The sequence below is a fragment of the Rutidosis leptorrhynchoides genome, chromosome 5, assembly GCF_046630445.1.
Source record: "Rutidosis leptorrhynchoides isolate AG116_Rl617_1_P2 chromosome 5, CSIRO_AGI_Rlap_v1, whole genome shotgun sequence".
NCBI classification, from domain to species: Eukaryota; Viridiplantae; Streptophyta; class Magnoliopsida; order Asterales; family Asteraceae; genus Rutidosis; species Rutidosis leptorrhynchoides.
In genome coordinates this window covers 302,886,997-302,906,709 of record NC_092337.1, presented here as the reverse complement: position 1 = coordinate 302,906,709, position 19,713 = coordinate 302,886,997, and the positions used below count along the sequence as shown (strand labels likewise).

At 33.6% G+C, this 19,713-nt stretch overlaps 1 protein-coding gene across 1 annotated transcript; it reads right to left on the bottom strand.

Moving 5' to 3' along the window:
- Positions 1–16,804: 16,804 nt before the first annotated feature.
- Positions 16,805–19,363, bottom strand: LOC139849458 (NADH dehydrogenase [ubiquinone] 1 beta subcomplex subunit 7-like; the record flags this gene model as incomplete). Its single annotated transcript, XM_071839116.1, has 2 exons — positions 16,805–17,012; positions 18,958–19,363. A coding segment is annotated over one exon (378 nt), but the record flags the coding sequence as incomplete, so codon positions are not given.
- Positions 19,364–19,713: the final 350 nt, after the last annotated feature.

Here is a 19,713-nt window from a genome sequence, read left to right as displayed (position 1 = left end):
ACTTGAAACTTGAAAATAAACCTTTATTGATCACTTGACGGGATTTCGGTTATAGTATATGATGTTTTTGCTTGATTAAAAGTGCTTAGTTGCGTTCCTTGTCGAAAGAGCTTTCCGATGATATAAAATACATGTTCTAATTGTTTGCGGATCATAAAATGTGATTGTTTGTGTTTTGGTTCGTCCATTTGAGGAATACAGCAAACAGGGCCTGGGAAAAGATCAGGACGCCGTCCAGAAACTTGGGACGCCGTCCCACCTTTTGAACCGGGACGCCGTCTAGCTTCTCGGGACGCCGTCCCAAACTTAAAACCGGGACGCCGTCTAGCCATTTGGGACGCCGTCCCATTTGGCTAAAACTGGCTGTTTGTTTTGGTCATTTGACATGAAAATGTTTGCTATGCTACGGACCTCCGATTAACATGAAACTTGGCCAACATGCTCATATATGATTATATAACTTAGAAAAATTGTCGGATATCCAACCCGACCCCGTTGACTTTTCTGTTGACTTTGACCCGACCAAGTTGACTTTTAATCAAACTTAACCAAATAATTGTGCAATCGTTCTAACATGTTTTTTTATACTTGTACCTTGCATGAAACATGACAATTTGATTCACATGCTATTAGGATCGAGTCTTAACGAGCCATAGGACTAATTGAACATCTTTGACCTATCGTGTTTACCGTTATTGATACAAACCTATTGTTTAGGTCAAGACTAGCATTGTTCTTTGCACACGTTTACTTGTCGAAGTACTTTACTACTCGTGCATTCAAGGTGAGATCATAGTCCCACTTTTACTCTTTTGAACTTATATTGGGATGAGAAAACATAAACGATTCTTTTGAACTAAGTGAACACAAGAACGGGAAAACAAACATTCTACATACGAGTTTAGAACAAAAATCCTCAATTCGATTATCATTAGTTACACTTGCCGGGTGTAAGCGAGAACTTATGTTATATGGCCATATGGGTTGACAACCCTCATCTTTGACGGTTCGCTACCGTCTACGGATGAAATATATTTTCGAGAATCAGTGTTTGTTCTAGCACTAAGTGATGGGGTATACAATGGAAGGAATGTTAAGCTTTGATAATTGGGTGCTCGTGAAACAAACTTTTGGAATGTATTACTATTATTTCATTGATGCAAATCTTGTGGTTCACTTGTACTTACTTGCTTAAACCTATGATTTCACCAACGTTTTCGTTGACATATTTCTATGTTTTTCTCAGGTCCTTGAACGATACATGATACATGCTTCCGCTCATTATTTTGATACTTGCATGGGATGTCGAGTATATATGCATACATGGAGCGTCTTTTGGATACTTTTAAATTGTGTCGCATAAGTTTCATTTGTACTTAAAACTTTGTATCGTAACTTGTGGTGGAACTATTCTTGTAAAACTTGAACAACCTTTACATTTGAAATGAATGCGACATATATTTTGGTCAAACGTTGTTTTAAAGACTTACGACCACGTAACGGGACCTAAGTAGACGGCGCCGTCAATGACGATTTGGTCGGGTCGCTACACAGGGTTTGGTCCTTGTATTTATCTTTGGTCTCCTTCATGGTTTGCTCGATTCATTTTTCAGAATTCAGAGATCTGATTCGTAAGCTAGAGTGCTTTTCAGAATTTCAGAATGAAAGTTCATAATTCTATGAGATAAATGTTATATGTATACATAAAACTGTTGATGTAGAAATGCTACGAGATTCAAAATACTGATTGCTGATTTCCTGTAATTGGTATGGAAATTCGTGTTACAGGATGTGGATGAGTATATGATAAGACTTCAATAGATAAATATAGTGATTTTTCGGAGAGATTTAAGCCAAGGAGCAACGAGGTTGCTGGTACGTCTACTGAAAATATGGTGGGATATAAAAGGTTCCCCGGTAACAACAAAAGAGCACGCATATATATCAAGATTATAATAAGGCTAATCCGAATGAAAATCGAAGTTGACTTGCTGGAGCTGTGACAAAATTGGCTAATCTAGAAAGGGATTGCAAAGTTATTTTTGGTAATAACAACGCCAAAAGAGCTAGCACAGATACGTGTTAAACATTTACTCAGGTTCCGAGTGTTTTCAAGTGCATAACTATATGTATCAATCTTTTCTTCCGTAGATGAAGTGCGGTTGGTTCATCCTCTTAATTGAGGTGTTTTCAAGAATCATGAATGATTTAAACGCAGATTGTAATCGTCAAGATACAAATGAGGTTTAAGATGAAATCAAGTGACAAACTTGAAGAAATGTTTAGTTTCATATATTATAATCAATATTTTAATTCATTTTAATTGTCCAATGTTAGTAGTCCACAGTTGATAGTCCACAATTATTAGTTCAATAATTCATATATAGTTCACTATAATATATTCGAATTAATTAATACGTGTCATGACCCGTTATATACATGTCTCAGACTCGATCACAACTCAAAGTATATATATTATTATAGAATCAACCTCAACCCTGTATAGCGAACTCTAGCATTATAGCATATAGAGTGTCTATGGTGATTCCAAATAATATATATAGATGCGTCGATATGATATGTCAAAACCTTGTATACGTGTCCCGATATTTAAAGTGCATAAAATAAATAACAGAAATTAAATGACAATAAATAAAATTGCGAGAATTAAATTGCGATAAAATAAATTGCGATAATTAAATTGCGATAAATAAATTGCGATAATTAAATTGCGATAAATAAATTGCAATAAATAAATGTAATATGGAATTAACAGTTAGCTGGGATTTTGTTAGCGTGGATTCTTAACAAAATTTCTCATAAATAATTTGTTTGTTTCTAACAAATTTTATTTTGTCCAATATTTTCTTCATTATGCCACTTGTTGGATTCTGATAGGTCAAAATCCAAAAATGAAATTGAATGAAAATGGTTATTCTGTGGTGAACGAATTCGTATATCTGTGGATGTAAGTAGGATAGTAAATGATCGTTGAATTAGATTCGAAGAATGTACAGTGTAACTTATTAATGTGAAATCTAAATATTCCTCGGGTATTACCTACCCGTTAAAATATTTTCACCATTAACAGTTTGTACGAAAAAAATTTTAATTACAATCTTTATGATACATATATATTTTCTTCAGATGTAATCATGGATTTAATGAGTTAATATGATATTAATCTCATTTGCTTTTCGGTTAGAGCTAGAATAAATAATCTCTAAGACTTTAAAGATTATATAATCGTCGCCTAATAGTTCTCCAATGAAGTTATGAATCAATACTTCATCGTTGATTTTTATTATACTCCTTGGTATCTATGGTGTGTACGACGTTGATGCTCTGGGTCAGACTGTGAAGTTGAGGTTTGCGGTGCGGATGTGGTTGTTGATGGTAATGGTGCTGATGCTGGTGGTACTGTTGGTGCCGGTGATGTTGCTGAAGCTGGTAAATTTTGCACCATATTCTCCAAAACCACTACTCGAGCGCGAAGCTCGTTGACTTCTTCTATTACTCTGGGATGATTGACGGTTAGAACGAGCGGTTGAATAAGGTTGAGAATTTTGGATATCATATAATCATTGAGAGATATCCTGTAAATGAGAGTGAATATAGTGTTTCGGACTTCTTTTGTGCTACTGAGGTTACATCAGCTTGTGATTTTGAAGCTGAAGCAGGTCACGAGTACTTGACCGCCTCTGATAATGCTATCCTTGAAAGCAAATTTGAAGAGAACGAAGTTTGGGAAGCAATCAAAAATTGCGATGGGTCAAAAGCTCCCGGACCCGACGGGTTCAACATGAAGTTTTTTAAAAAGTATTTTTGGCTAATCAAAAGCGAACTCCTAAATGTCTTGAATTGGTTTTGGGACCACAACGAAATCTCAAAGGGATGCAATGCATCATTCATTACCCTAGTCCCTAAGAAATCCAACCCTATAGCCTTGAATGAATACCGACCTATTTGCCTTATCGGAAGCTATTACAAAATTCTCACGAAAATACTCTCCAACCGGCTCTCAAAAGTGATCCACAAAATAATAGGTTCGGAGCAGACTGCTTTTTTAAAGGGAAGGAATATCTTAGACAGTGTTCTCATCGCGAATGAAATAATAACCGAAATCAAAAGAAAAAAAGGCAAAGGAATTGTGTTCAAGGTTGACTTTGAAAAAGCATTTGATTGTATTGATTGGTCATTTCTAAGAAATACTATGATTAGCCACGGCTTTGGTCCAAAATGGGTAAGTTGGATAGATAGTTGTCTTCGTTCGTCCACGATCTCCATTCTTATAAATGGCTCACCAACAAAAGAGTTCTCACCCACGCGCGGAGTCAGGCAAGGGGATCCTATTGCACCATTCCTCTTCATTATAGCGGCCGAGGGCTTAAACATCCTAGCAAAAAGAGCCATTCAAAATGGGCTCTTGAAGGGTATTGAGGTCGGAAAAGATAAAATCGTGGTCCTGCATTTACAGTATGCGGACGATACAATATTCTTCGGTGAATGGAGCAAAAGAAATGCCTCAAACATCTCGAAGCTCCTAAAATGTTTTGAAGAACTCTCGGGTCTAAAAGTGAATTTTAAAAAGAGTAATCTCTATGGCATAGGTGTAGCAAAGCAGGAGGTAGAGAACATGGCCATTCGAATGGAATGCTCCACAGGTTCACTACCATTCACATACTTAGGTATGCCTATCGGAACCAAAACGAGTAAAGCATCTACATGGCAACCCGTAATTGATAAATTCAAAAAGCGCCTCACGGATTGGAAGGCGAAAACTATATCATTCGGAGGACGACTAACCATGGTGAAATCTATTCTCAATAGCCTTCCTTTTTACTATTTTTCGTTATTTCGTGCACCACCCTGTGTTTTAAAACAACTTGAAACTTTAAGAAGAAATTTTTTTTGGGGCGGTGGGGAATCGGGGAACAAGATTTGTTGGGTCAAATGGGAACGGGTATTTTTACCTTAAGATTTGGGCGGACTTAGCATCGGGTCGTTATACTCAAAAAATCTTTCGCTAATTGGAAAATGGTGGTGGCGTTTTCGAAATGAAAAAAACGCACTATGGGTTAAAATTATTTCTAGCATATATGGCGATTCTGGTGGGTTGGTTTTTTCATGTGATCGCAGGTCTGTGGCAGGTCAATCGACTTGGAAAGACATAATCAAAACAGGAAGTGACATTGATAGCATTAGAGTCAACTTCACGGATTCATGGACAAGAACAATCGGCAATGGAGAGGACACGCTATTCTGGAAAGATAACTGGATAAACAGTGCACCTCTGTGTGACACTTTCAAAAGACTGTTTACTCTCGAAACAGAAAAATTTGTAACAATAGTGAATAGGCTAAACAGCAGTGACAGGACAAATGTGGAACTCTGGAATTGGGGCAGAACGCCTCGTGGCAGGGCTGCTTCTGAACTCAAAAATCTCGCAACGCTAATCTCACATGTTGTTCTAAAAGATAATCCTGATTCATGGAAATGGAACCTCGACGCTAGCGGGTGTTTCAAGACTAAAACACTCGCCCTCCTGATCGATAAAGCTAAATACGCTCCCCCAACCCCACACATAAAAACTGAAACCAACTCAGCCTTGGCCATGAAGATCGCTATTTTTATTTGGAGAGCCAAACTTGGGAGACTACCGACTCGTAAGGAACTTGACAAGCGTGGCATCGACCTTGACTCGACTCTATGCCCGCTTTGCCAAACACACGAAGAATCTGCAGCCCACATTCTCATCACTTGTCCACTAGTTGCACAGATTTGGCAACTCGTATTGGATTGGTGGAATAAAAGCTCACTTTCTTTTGGTAGTCTGGATGATGCTTTCACTGAATGCCAAACCTTCGCTAACTCCGCAACAGGTAAAACAATATGGAAAGCTACAAAATGGGCCTGCGGCTACACCATTTGGAAGTACCGAAACTTGAAAGTTTTCCAAAATAAGACTTGGACACCGGCTCTAATCATCTCCGAAATTCAAGCTCAAAGCTTCAAGTGGATATCGAAAAGACAGAAAAAAGCACAACTATCTTGGTATCAATGGTTAATTGACCTGGAAAGCTTTGTTACAAGAACGGGAGTTGGTTAATTTTCACACTCAATCGCATACTCGTGACTGCAACTTCTGATCATATTTGGGTCTGATTCACAAGGCAATCGAGTTATCTGTAACGTTGCTTTGTCGCTGCTCGATCAGCACTGCTCGTTCCTCCTAACTCAACTTGATTTTCAAGTGAACCCCTTTGTGTACAATTCTCACTTATGATAGAACTGCAGTTAATAACTTCGCCTACTGTGTCTTTTACTTTGCACTACATTCATAAGGACATTGTATAGTCATGGTAGTGTAGCTTCTGTTTTTATATTTATGTTGTCTTCATCCTTGTACACTCGATTATAAATATATACACATAACTTCTTGCTTTCAAAAAAAAAAGTGTTTCGGACTGGTTCGCCGGTAAGTGCTTCTGGTTCTTCACCAAGAGGTGAATTCGGTTGGTGGAAAGGATCGCCTTCTTCGCGTCTCCATTGATTAAGTCAGCTACGAACCCATCAGATGAATTGGGGATGGCTGATTGGTTGATTCATTCTAGTGACGCTGCTTTCGAAGCTAAGGTGAACATCCATGTCGGACTAGCTGTCGGGTTCCGAAGAAATTGAACTAGTGACGAGCTCCATTTCGTACGATTGAGTAAAGGATTTTTCGATATGAAATGATTTTTGGATATCGAATAATATTCTAATTACATAGAATACCTATACATAGTACAGAAGATCCCGTAGATTACGGAGAGAATTAAGGAAACATGTTAGATAAAGTCTACAGTAACAGATACGCTAAAATATGAATTAGCAGATATGCTAAGATATGAATTTTGTCTATACACTATTCATGCATTCAATGCAGTAAGATGTGTCTAAACTTAAGAATGATAAGCAGGTGATTCCCTAAGAATGATAAGCAGGTAATTCTCGACACGAAATGATAAGCAAAACTTTTGACATGCAGACACGGTCGAAGTCCAGACTCACTAATGCATCTAACCAACTATCAGTTAGACACACTAATGCAAGACCTGGTTCGCTAAGACTACCGCTCTGATACCAACTCTAATGCCCCATCCTAAACCATCTGGATGAATACATTACATTTGGTTACATCGCGAGGTACTTGACCTCTATATGATACATTTTACAAACATTGCATTCGTTTTTAAAATACAAACTTTATTTACATCGAAAGTTGACAGCATACATACCATTTCATAATATATCCAACTATAATTGACTTAATAATAATCTTGATGAACTCAACGACTCGAATGCAACGTTTTTTGAAATATGTCATGAATGACTCCAAGTAATATCACTAGAATGAGCAAATGCACAGCGGAAGATTTCTTTAATACCTGAGAATAAACATGCTTTCAAGTGTCAACTAAAAGGTTATTGAGTTCATTAGTTTATCATAAACATTCATTTCCATCATTTTAATAGACCACAAGATTTCCATTTCCAGTTCTCATAAATATACGTCCCATGCATAGAGACAAAAATCATTCATATAGATTGAACACCTGGTAACCGACCTTAACAAGATGCATATAGAATATCCCCATCATTCCGGGATACCCATCGGACATGATAAAATCGAAGTACTAAAGCATTCCAAATTCCAGAATGGGGCTTGTTGGGCCCAATAGATCTATCTTTAGGATTCACGTCAATTAGGGGTGCACTAATTCTCAAAATTAGTGATGTTCCCTAATTCTTAGGCTACCAAGCTAAAAGGGGCATATTCGGCTTCGATCCATTCAACCATATAATGTAGTTTCGATTACTTGTCTCTATTTCATAAAACATTTATAAAAATAGCGCATGTATTCTCAGTCCCAAAAATATATATTGCAAAAACATTTAAAAGGGAGTAATGAAACTCACCATACTGTATTTTGTAGTAAAAATACATATGACGACATTGAACAAGTGTAGGGTTGACCTCGGATTCACGAACCTATATCATTTGTATATTTATTAAAACTTGTACTTGTAATCGAACGAATTTATATGTTATTATCATTAAGAATATACTTATTATATTATGTCATATAGATAAACTTAATATGTTTAATTCATACTTTGTATATAATTAATAATTATCATATTAAATTTTAATATATTTTAATTGATAACAAACTATAGTATTAAGAAATATTAATATAATGGTAATGTGTTTTTATATATATTTTTATTTGTAATTATAACAGTAATAATAATAGTTGTATTGGTAAAATAATAATAATGATAGTAATAATATTAACAATGATAAAAATATTAATAATAATGTTAATACTAATGATGATAAAAATAATAATAATGATAATCTTAATAAAAATATTAATTTTAATAATAATGATAATAATAATAATAATAATTATTATTATAATTAATAATAATGATAATAATAATATTAATACTACCTTTGAAGAAAAAGCTCCAAAAAGAAAAATAAACTGCCTCCGCCCAAGCTCGAACCCGAGACCTATCGGTTAACCAACATACTCTAAACCACTCCACTGCCTTTGCTTATCTATTATAACACATATCTTAAATTTATTTATCCTTTCTTATGTTATCTTCTCCTTGATTAAGTACAAACCCAGAACTATTCAATCATCCTAATTAGAATCCTAGTCATCTTTTCTTCTTTGTTAATTCATCATCGATCACCATCAATACGTATCATTATCAACATTCTTTAACCATAATCATTCTTTAACATCAAATAGTAATTTAATGGAAGCAAGAACCAAAAGCAAAAGTAGTAGCAAGATCGAACGGGAGATTTTCTGGTGGTCCAATGACAAAAACAATTCACACAGTCCAAGTAGAAAATCAGGATCATAACAGCCCACCTTCTCATTTTATATATTAAAACGCAAATAGTATTGGTAGTGATATTTGTGTTGGTTGTAACAGTGGGAAAAGAAGAAAGAAAAAAAAATAAAAAATAGATTGGAAATCATCATCATCCACGTTACTGTAATTGAAACAGAACGCACGTATACTTCTGCAGTAGCTGCAACACGTAGTTGCAGGTTTGAGGTTTGTGGTTTCGAATAGTTTAGAAAACAGAAATAAATAAAGCAAGCCAAATAGATAACTAGACTTGGATCACGGTCCAATGAATTTAAAAACTTTTAGCCCAAGAATGAGTACCCAAATCCAAAAGTTTAGTTTAGAATTGTGAGTAGGTATGAGTTCTCGTGTCTAATGCCCTACAGAGGTATCGGTTTAGATTAAAGAATTGCATGTGGTGTTTGGAATCCAAGATGGGTAACCCCATTTCATGATATTCATATTCATAACCGTCCCCAATTAAAATGAAATAAGATCCCACTTGGAAAGTATGTTTCCCACTTTATCATTAGTTTGTCTATTTCTCTTCTTGAACCCTGAAATTACGCAAACAAATTGGTAACTGGTCCCATTTCCTTTGATTCCTAACTTACCCAATATATATGGAGTATACTATCTCTATTTGGCAAACAGCACTACGTTGTCATATAAATTTTGGTAATCATATATGAAGTTACAAATCTAAAACATCCTCGAATCAGGCATTAGGGCACAGTGCTATAGTTGGTGTGTGATAGTAGCGGCGTAGGTCGATTTATAAGGGTGGCGAGGGTGGTGACAACATGGTTCATGGTTTGATGGTTTACATGGTGATTTAGTTGTTCAATCGAATAAGAAATAGAAAACAAAGCAATCGGGTTCGAGGATGGTGAAAGGTGGCATGCTTATCAAATGAAAACAAAATCAAACGAAAGGGTGTTCATTGTGGGTTTTGTAGTTGTACAGAAAGAAAGAATAGAAGTATAGATACAGTTATAGTAGTATCAGCTTACAGTGGTGGTGGTGACGGTTGCATAGTGGGGGCTGTTATGGTGATACATTCACAAAGGAAACAGAAACTAGCAGGTAGCAGTGATGGCAGTTTGTGGTTGAATATAAACCAAAACATGATACAAATGGAGTGGTGGTTTACACGATAGAAAAGAATTAGAATCAGAAGAGATGTTCGGTTTTTGTGAAGGTGGTGATAGATGGTTCGAAGATTAACAACTAACAAGCAGGCATATCAATGATTTATGATGGTGTGTGGTTTATGATCAATGAACTTAATAGAATTTAAAGAGATACAAGAAGTTGGCAGGTTTGAATCAATCACTACAGCAATATAGAAGAAAAAAAAATAAAAAGTTGATAGTTATTGCAAACAGATTTTGATTATATTGTACTGGAATGATTTGATCTGTAATTTAGTTCAAAGACAGAAACAAAACCATTTAAAAGGTTGATAGCTACTTGCAACAGAATACGTATTTTATATGTATTTATGTATATATACTGTATTTCTATATTTATATATATCTGTATATGTGTATTTATCTATCCATATAATTGTAATACGTATTTATATATATCTGTATATGTAATTATATATATATATATATATATATATATATATATATATATATATATATATATATATATATATATATATTTTAAATTCTTAAATTGTTGATATTTAACAAGTATAAATATGTTAATATTATTAATAAAGTAACTAGTAATAATAATTGATAATTAATAATATTATTACCAGAAATAATGATAATTTTAAATATTTTAGTTACTAATAAAAATATTAGAATGATAATAACAATCTTATTAGTTATAATAATATTAATATTATTAATGATAATAATAATATTAATGATAATAACTTATACATATCAAATTATATATATATATATATATATATATATATTTTATTAGATATAATAATATTAATTATACCAATTTTAATATCAACAAAAGTAATGATAATAAAATTAATATAACAACTATTTTCAATCTTGCATTTAAATGTAATATTGTTTTATATAATCATATTTACTGAATTATATACATATATATCATTCATAGATTCATAATAACATATATTTATATATTTACATAATTATTTACACACAATTGTTCGTGAATCGTCGGGACTGGTCAAAGGTTAAATGAATCCATGTAAACAGTTCAAAAATTTTGAGACTCAACATTACATATTTTGCTTATCGTGTCAAAATCATATAAAGATTAAGTTTAAATTTGGTCAAAAATTTCCGGGTCGTCACAAAAGGTACTCTATACTTATCTCAATCCAAATATAGTGAGAAAGTTGTAGATAAGTTCAACATGGATAAAGCAAAGGGTCGTTCTATGACTTTGGGTAGCACAGTAAAGCTATCGAAGAGTTAATCACCTAAATCGGATGAAGACAAAATGGAGATGGAAAAGGTACATTATGCATCGGCTGTGGGTAGTGTTATGTATGTCATAGTTTGTACAAGACTGGGTAGCCCATTTGGTGGGAGTAGTGAGTCGTTATATGTCTAATCCGGGGAAAGAGCTTTGGGAATTGGTCAAATGGTTGCTTCGTTATTTGAAAGGTATTTAAGGTTTATGTGAATGCTAATTTGGGTGGATGCGATGATTTGGTAGAAGCACTACGGGTTATGTATTCACGGATGCTAAGACTGTGGTTAGTTGGTTATCTTGATTACAAAGAAGTGTTGCTCTATCTACTATCAAATCCAAATATATGGCTGTAGCGGAAGCCGCAAAAGAGTTAATTTAGTTGAAGAACTTCTTATGTGAATAGGGGTAAAAGAAAGACTATAACGTCTTATATTATGACAATCAAAGTGCGGTTCATCTTGGGAAGAATCCAGTGTATCTTAGTCGTACGAAACACATTAATCTAAGGTATCATTTTATTCGCGAACTCATAAATGATGGTACTTTAGTTTTTGCGAAAGTCCTTGGTATGGAGAATCTTGTTGATATGTTTACTAAGGTGGCGACGACAGAGAAGTTGAGGTTTTGCATAGCCTCAACTGGTCTTCAATTGACTTGATGAGAAAAGACGTCAACTAAAGAGTTAAAGGCTTGATAGTTCGATTCTAACAAGTAGTGTTGTCTGTTGAAGACCTTGTATCGAAAGTCCAGTTATCCGACGAATGTGATAGGAGTGTGCATATCCCAAATGAAGTTTGGCGGTATAAATGGTGGTGTAACATTCTTGGTTAGATTGTTAAATTATTGGGTTGACGAAGATTGAGTTTATTTAAATACTCCTTCAAGTGGGAGATTGTTGGAGAGTGAAGAAGATTGAAACAAGGAATCAAACGAAGAAAAACTGAGTTGTTGTTGTTGCATGTTTCTTGTGACAGTGAGCTTTGTAGTAGTGACTGCGAGGTCAACTTCCAGACCGGATTGAAGAGCATGTTGCCAGTGAGATAATGACAATGAGCAGCTCACCTGGAGAAGCTTATTTCACGACCGAGATAGGACCCTCGTGACTGCGAGGAGGTCATGTCATGATGGGGGAGTTGGAACTTGTTTAGGAATACTCGTCGTGATCCGATCTGTGTTTTTTTTATAAATATAACATATGTAACTCATACATGTGTGCACGAAATTTATCAATTAAACACTCTCTAGTTGGTCCGTGGATTAAAGTAACCACATTGATTACATATAAGTAGGTTATATCTTGTGTTTGATTTTATTTTCGCGTTCTTACTTTCGTTTATTGTTGTGGGTGACTGATTGCGCTTAATCACTTGCGTTGTTTGTGTCCTAAAAATCCTTACATTAACTAGCTTTAGCACAATTTAGGTTGTTATATTTAACGGCAGTTAGGATTCACTGACACGGTCCGAATGTGATGTTGGAACCCACACACCCGATCATTTCCTGTGACGAACGATTACAGTCCTACTCTACAGTTTAGGTTGTTCTTTTTAACGAATGTTTTTTTACTAAGATGTACATAGCTTAACAAGGATATCCTTGTGAGCGTTGTCGACACTGTCCCATGCCACGAGCAAAAAGTTTACATAGAGAAAATTGAACTTCAGTCCTGTAATTATTATATAAATTCCTACATATATATCCGAAAGATTGTCACAATTCACTTGGCTTGATTCTTAAAAGAGTAAATTACACCAATAGTGCCTGTGATTTGTTGTAAATTACGTCGGTCGTCCCTATCTCTTAAAAATTACATGGTTCGTCCCTGTAGTTTTAAATATCAACGGCGCTGGTCCCTGTGATTTATTGTAAATTATGTCGCTCATCCCTTTCTCTTTAAAATTATATGGTTCGTCCTTATAGTTTTAAATATCAACGGCGCTGGTCCATGTGAATTAATATTATTATTATTACTACTACTACTATTATTATTATTATTATTATATTATTATTATTATTATTATTATTATTATTATTATTATTATTGTTGTTGTTATTATTATTATTATTATTATTATTATTATTATTTATGATTATTATTATTATTATTGTTATTATTACATAATTCTATTTGTAATCACTACCCCCATAATTTAACCATCCATTTAAAATATTTAAACTAATAGTGCAATAACCAAAAATTTACAATTGATTTACCAAAACTAACCATACTTAGGATTACATTAACGTGTAAAGTATATATTAAAATACTGAGTATATAATAAATAGATAAATGATAAAACCGTAAATAATGAATTAATATATTAAAATACATCTGTTGATCAGTAACGAGAATTATGTATTAATGTTGCAAGATTGTGAATTAAGAAAATAGAAAATAATAACAATAATAAGAGATGCAATTAGAATTATGTAAAGAATAATTATAATAATAATAATAATAATTAATAATATCAATAATAAAAATAATGCATAATAATAATAATAATAATAATTAATAATAATAATAATGCACAACAACAACAACAACAATAATAATAATAATAATAATAATAATAATAATCCACAGGGACCAGCGTCGTTGATATTTAAAACCACAGGGACGAACCATTTAATTTTAAAAAGATAGGGACGAGCGACGTAATTTACAATAAACCACAGGGACTAGCGCCGTTGATATTTAAAACCACAGGGACAAACCATGTAATTTTTAAGAGATAGGGACGAGCGACGTAATTTACAATAAACCATAGGGACCATTAGTGTAATTTACTCTTCTTAAAAAGTAATTAAATATCAGTTTAATTCTAGGACGTACGTGACATCTTTCTAGTGTTGTCTTAAGAATTGGCAATCATCATATTATTAATTCTTAGTTTCATTTGAAACTGATTCTGATTGTTAACATATACGGGGCAACGTCTTGTGCTTGGAAGGTGGAACTTTAATTAGAACTAGTGTAGAGGTCAACTCACTGCGTTGCGTTATGTTAATCGTTTTTCATGTTACGGTTAAAAAGCTTTAAGGTAAAATGTGTTCTAATTATAAAGGCATAGACTAATGAACTATTGTATAACGCATCTAATGATCTTTTGTATTTAAAATATAAGTAAGATGTACCTATAATTTGTATAACAATATCGACCATACAAATAAGATGCACCTAAATTAATTATGATATGGTTACATGGTTTTAGTCTCATTTAACACACCGCCTTTAAGAGCCAATCAAATGGGAGTATTTTTATGATAATTAGATAAATATGATTTCAAGTATTAATAATTCAATTTTAAAATGATGGCTATACACTATCAATATGCAATTTTAAATTTAGACTATCCAATATCGAGTAGTCGTTATGGAATTTTAAAGTGATTAATCGATTTTAAACTAAATGGTCATCGTTCGAAATTGCATAACATGTCATATGTAAAGACATATTTACATTTTTTATCCTTGCATTTTTCTTGTCTAACACTTTTAGTCCCTTTTTAAAAAAAAAAGATAATAAAAGAAATAAAGTTGAAGTGGTCACCTCCATTTTGAGCCAATCAAGTTTCTTAAAATTTTTCATATTTAGTATATACAGAAGAATGAGAGGGTGAATATTGAAAAGTTAAAAAAGGTGTAGGGTTAAATGTAAAATATGGAGAAGGTTGTGGAGGTTGTGGAGGTGACATGTGGACCAATGATTTGCTTGGCTTTTGTATGTAAAGACATATTTACATTTTTGATCCTTGCATTTTTCTTGTCTAACACTTTTAGTCCCTTTTATAAAAAAAAATAATAAAAGAAAGAAAGTTGAAGTGGTCACCTCCATTTTGAGTCAATCAAGTTTCTTAAAATTTTCCATATTTAGTATATACAGGAGGAGAGGGTGAATATTGAAAAGTTAAAAAGGTGTAGGAGTAAATGTAAAATATGGAGAAGGTTGTGGAGGTGACATGTGGACTAATGATTTGCTTGGCTTTTGTCCATAATTAGTATATATAGTAATTAAAATTTTCCATATTTAGTATATACAAAAGAATGAGAGGGTGAATATTGAAAAGTTAAAAAGGTGTAGGGTAAATGTAAAATATGAAGAAGGTTGTGGAGGTGACATGTGGACCAATGATATGCTTGACTTTTGTCCATAATTAGTATACATAGTAATAAAGTTATTGGTAAGGATAAAATTACCTGTTGACTTTGTCGCATTCCTCAAGATATTCTTTTCGTGTAGATAGGAAGAAATCGTCGAGGTAGTATGTTTTACAAATAAATTACTTAAACTAAGAGACGTGTTTGGATTCTTGATTTTTCATGAAAGACTATATAGTCATTTTTTGAAATATTGTTTTATCAACATACATATTTTATATTTCATTAGTAGTTATTAGTCTTTTGTCACATATTAATATAGAGTTTACACTAACTTTTATTTACTTTAATCCCTTTTTATTTTCTTATTTTATTTTTGTCTTGTATGCAAAAATTAAGTGCATAAATTTTTTTATCTTATTATTCATTACTATTTACGGAAGTGGCATATTATTTTAAGACCGTCTAAAATAGAATACTGGACTATGAGACGGACATAGTAGTAATTTTTAGAAAAAACATGTTATATGCAAGTAATAGATAATCGTAGATCTAATGCGTTGTTATCGGAATATATGCAATAAACCGTTTTTAAATGAAAAGATGTACTCCGTAATACATATGGATCCTGCAAGATTTGCTGAATACATGACAGTAACTGAGAAGAACCAAGTGCATCATCATCATAGGGTGGCAGTGGGGCACCAACAAAGTTCATGAACCACTAGCAGCTCTTCATATCAGAAATCATGTCTCGTACACATACATAATGGCTACACGTACGGAAAGAGACTAAACTTTAGAATATGACGTGGCATAAGTTCATGAAGAATGCAAAGTTATTGTAATTAGTCATTACTTATGCTACATCCTTCTAAAAAGATCTTTTCCTAAAATTTTGTAAACATAGCATTTTTCTTCAATCCAACCATTGCTATTTATCACCAACGCCACCAGCATCATGGTTTAAGAAAAGTGTGTTGGATAAACCACAATGGCAACAAAGACACTTTAACAAAAAAAAGAGCTTAAAGTTAGAATGCTTCAGCTTTTCTTCAAAACCATAGATCTTAATGATTTTACGGTATTATTAGTTTTTTACGATGTTTTTGTCTGAAGATCTATGGACCAAGTATGTAAAAAAGATGTTGCATAAAGGTCAATTATTGTTATGTCTGCAAATTAACTTAATTCTGTATACAACACTTAGAAGCATACTTCTAAGTCTGCGAGTTTGTAGACAGAATAAGACATTATTTTATCTTATGTCTTCAGAAAACCAAACACTCTGCAGTAACGTCTGTGAGCGTGAAGACATAAAACATAATAAAATCTGCAGACTGAAAAACAAACACCACCTAATATTCAAATCTTAGTACCGCTTTTCTGATACAACATCCAGAAATGCTAAATAACAAACAAGAATCATTTTGTATGACGAATTTATTCAGATACAAAACAAGTGTCTATTATCATCACTTGAAACAGGAAAAACATAGAACAGTTCCACATATTTTCCTCACCAACAGCAACCACTGAAAATTTGAACTTTTTGCAGTTATACAAAGCCCTGTCAGAATGCAAGTCTCTATTAGCATATCAATCAATGATTGAGATAACAATACTCGAAAGTAAGACGTCAACAAGATTAGCAGAATACTTCTCAATGCATATGCGCGAACATAAACATGTGCACAGATATTCATTTGATGTTTATTTAACTTGCACAAAATATAGACTTTTCTACTTTACATGGGAATTTCAAGTTGATTAATTGCTTTGTAGTTTTTAGAAATCAGAAAACACATCTGCACTTTAACTTTATGTTAGTGTATACATACTTGATTTATACTTTAAAAGCTCCATCTTACATTTCCTCGTGAACATTCCTAACTCTAAGTCTTAATCTGGTTCCATTTACAATTATCCTTTCATCGTTTACAACTTTCTTCACTGGCTAGAAGTTAATCTATGGAGTTCAAGGACTTCCATTATGATTATTAGTTTAATGGAATGAAAGATTCTGAAGAGTTTCTCAATTTTGATGGCAATGTGCATGCAAAAGGACATAATGAACAATGACAAATTAGCTTCATTACTTAGCTATATTGCTTACTAAGCATCAATCTATGGGGTCAGACACATATAGCGAGTACATAACATGTACCCCGCACACTGGTCCACCCTATTTTATAGCACTATATGTTTGTAGCAACCTTTTTCCTGGTAAGAGTGTTTAATTTGCAACTATCATTAGTTACGAAGCATGAGTGTGTTCTGTAATCAACTTTCATTCACTGTGCAAAAGTGCACTTTTTATATTTCTATTTTACATTAAAGAGCAAATTTAAAGATAGGATGGGTTATTACAAAACTCTCAACATAGTCCAGGCTACATTCTTGCTTGTGCACAATAACTACTAGTCAAGTTTTTTAATGATCAATAGATCCATCAAAAAGAAGCTTGATCTAAAATCAAAATTTTTATAAGTTGTGACATTGACCGACATGGGCCCAAGGTTGGAGAACTCGGAACTCAGATGGAAATTTTTGGGGAGTTCTCGGCAACTCGGGGAGAACTCAGATGTTGACTTACATTGAATTTTTAGTTTTTTTAATATAAATGTATATGTATATGTTCTAATATAAATTCTAATAAACTTGACCAATTTGCCAAGTTTTTGACCGAGTTGTTAAATTTTTTACCGAGTTGCCGAGTTGCATGAGAACTCCCCGAGTTGACCAGCAACTCCCGAGTTGGCCGAAAAACTCGGTCATTGACCGAGTTGGGCACCGAGAACTCGGCTGGTGATCTAAACCGAGAACTTCCCGAGAACTCGGTCGAGTTGGCCGAGTTTTACAACATTGCTTGGGCCAAGTCGGGTCGGACTAGTCCCAAGATCCAACAAGTTGGGGACTTGTCGGCCAACTTTTACAACACTGATAGATAAACCCATAACCAGTGAATGCCAGGTGGCTATTGTATACACCTCATAGAGGTGGTGGTGGTGGTGGTGGCAGGCGAAAGTGGTTAGAGTCCCTGGGTAGCTGGTGGTGGCACCAAATTGTGGCACACACGGAGTATGTTTAAATCCAACATATTGTGGCTCTTCCCTGTGGCGAGCAAAAGCCAGGAGACCATGGAGGAAAAACTATCGTTAGTGGCGCTCAGAATTGGTTAATAGAAGCCTTACGTGTGAAAGTTGAAAGCAGTAGAGAACTAGTGACAGCATTGAATTCCCTATATATCACACTAATAAGTATCACAATTCTGGACTACAAGTTTTCATGTCACTACAGATAAAAAATAAATAAATAAATAAAAAACATACATGAGCAAGTGTTTTCCATCCTTTAATTCCTACCTCACAAGTCACAATCTATAGTTACTACCAATTGAACGGAGCCCTAAATAGCAAAACCCTAGAAAACTTAAATCAACACAACTAAGAAACAAAATTCATCATCATCAACATAAATTAAAACAGATTAAAAGCACAATAGAATGAACTAACCTAAGATGGGCGATGCGATTGAATTGAATTAAGCATTAGCGGTTTTAGGGATAAGAGGGATACTGCTGCCCTGCGATTGATCCTTAGACTGTTTGAGTTTTTGCATCTGAAGCATCCTTTCCATAACGAGTTCGTATTCGCACTTTTCATAAGTGTGACGTTTGTCTTCACACTTCCATGGAAGATAAAATTCAGATTGACGGCATTTGTTCAGTGGAATCAGCAAATGTGCGCACTGATCTCTGTACGCTAATGGAACCTTCGCTGCCACCATTTCTTCTCTTGTTGCAATCATTGGTTTCGATGATCCCTCCATTGAAACCGTTGTATGAACTATGAACGAATGAGTGAAATTTGACTGATCGATAAAATGAAAATTTGGGGGTTCAAGGACAGGAACCTCTTTAGTTTTGGATTTTTAGGTATGCCTTGGACCCTTGGTCAACCACTTTAACGAAATAACTACCTCATATATATTTTTTATTTAATTTTTTTTATGACAAAAAACAATATATTTATATAATCTAATGAACATCTAAAATGATGACATCATAATTAAACTAAATTATTCTTTACTTTTTATAATGATAATGTTATAATTATATATTAATTTAATTAAAAAAATAATACAAAATCTTTTATAAAAGAAAATATTAATCTCTCATAATTTGTAATTTTATTTTTCAAAATAATTTAAAAGACATGTATTATTATTATTATTAAAATATTAATATAAATATTCAACTTTGATAGGAC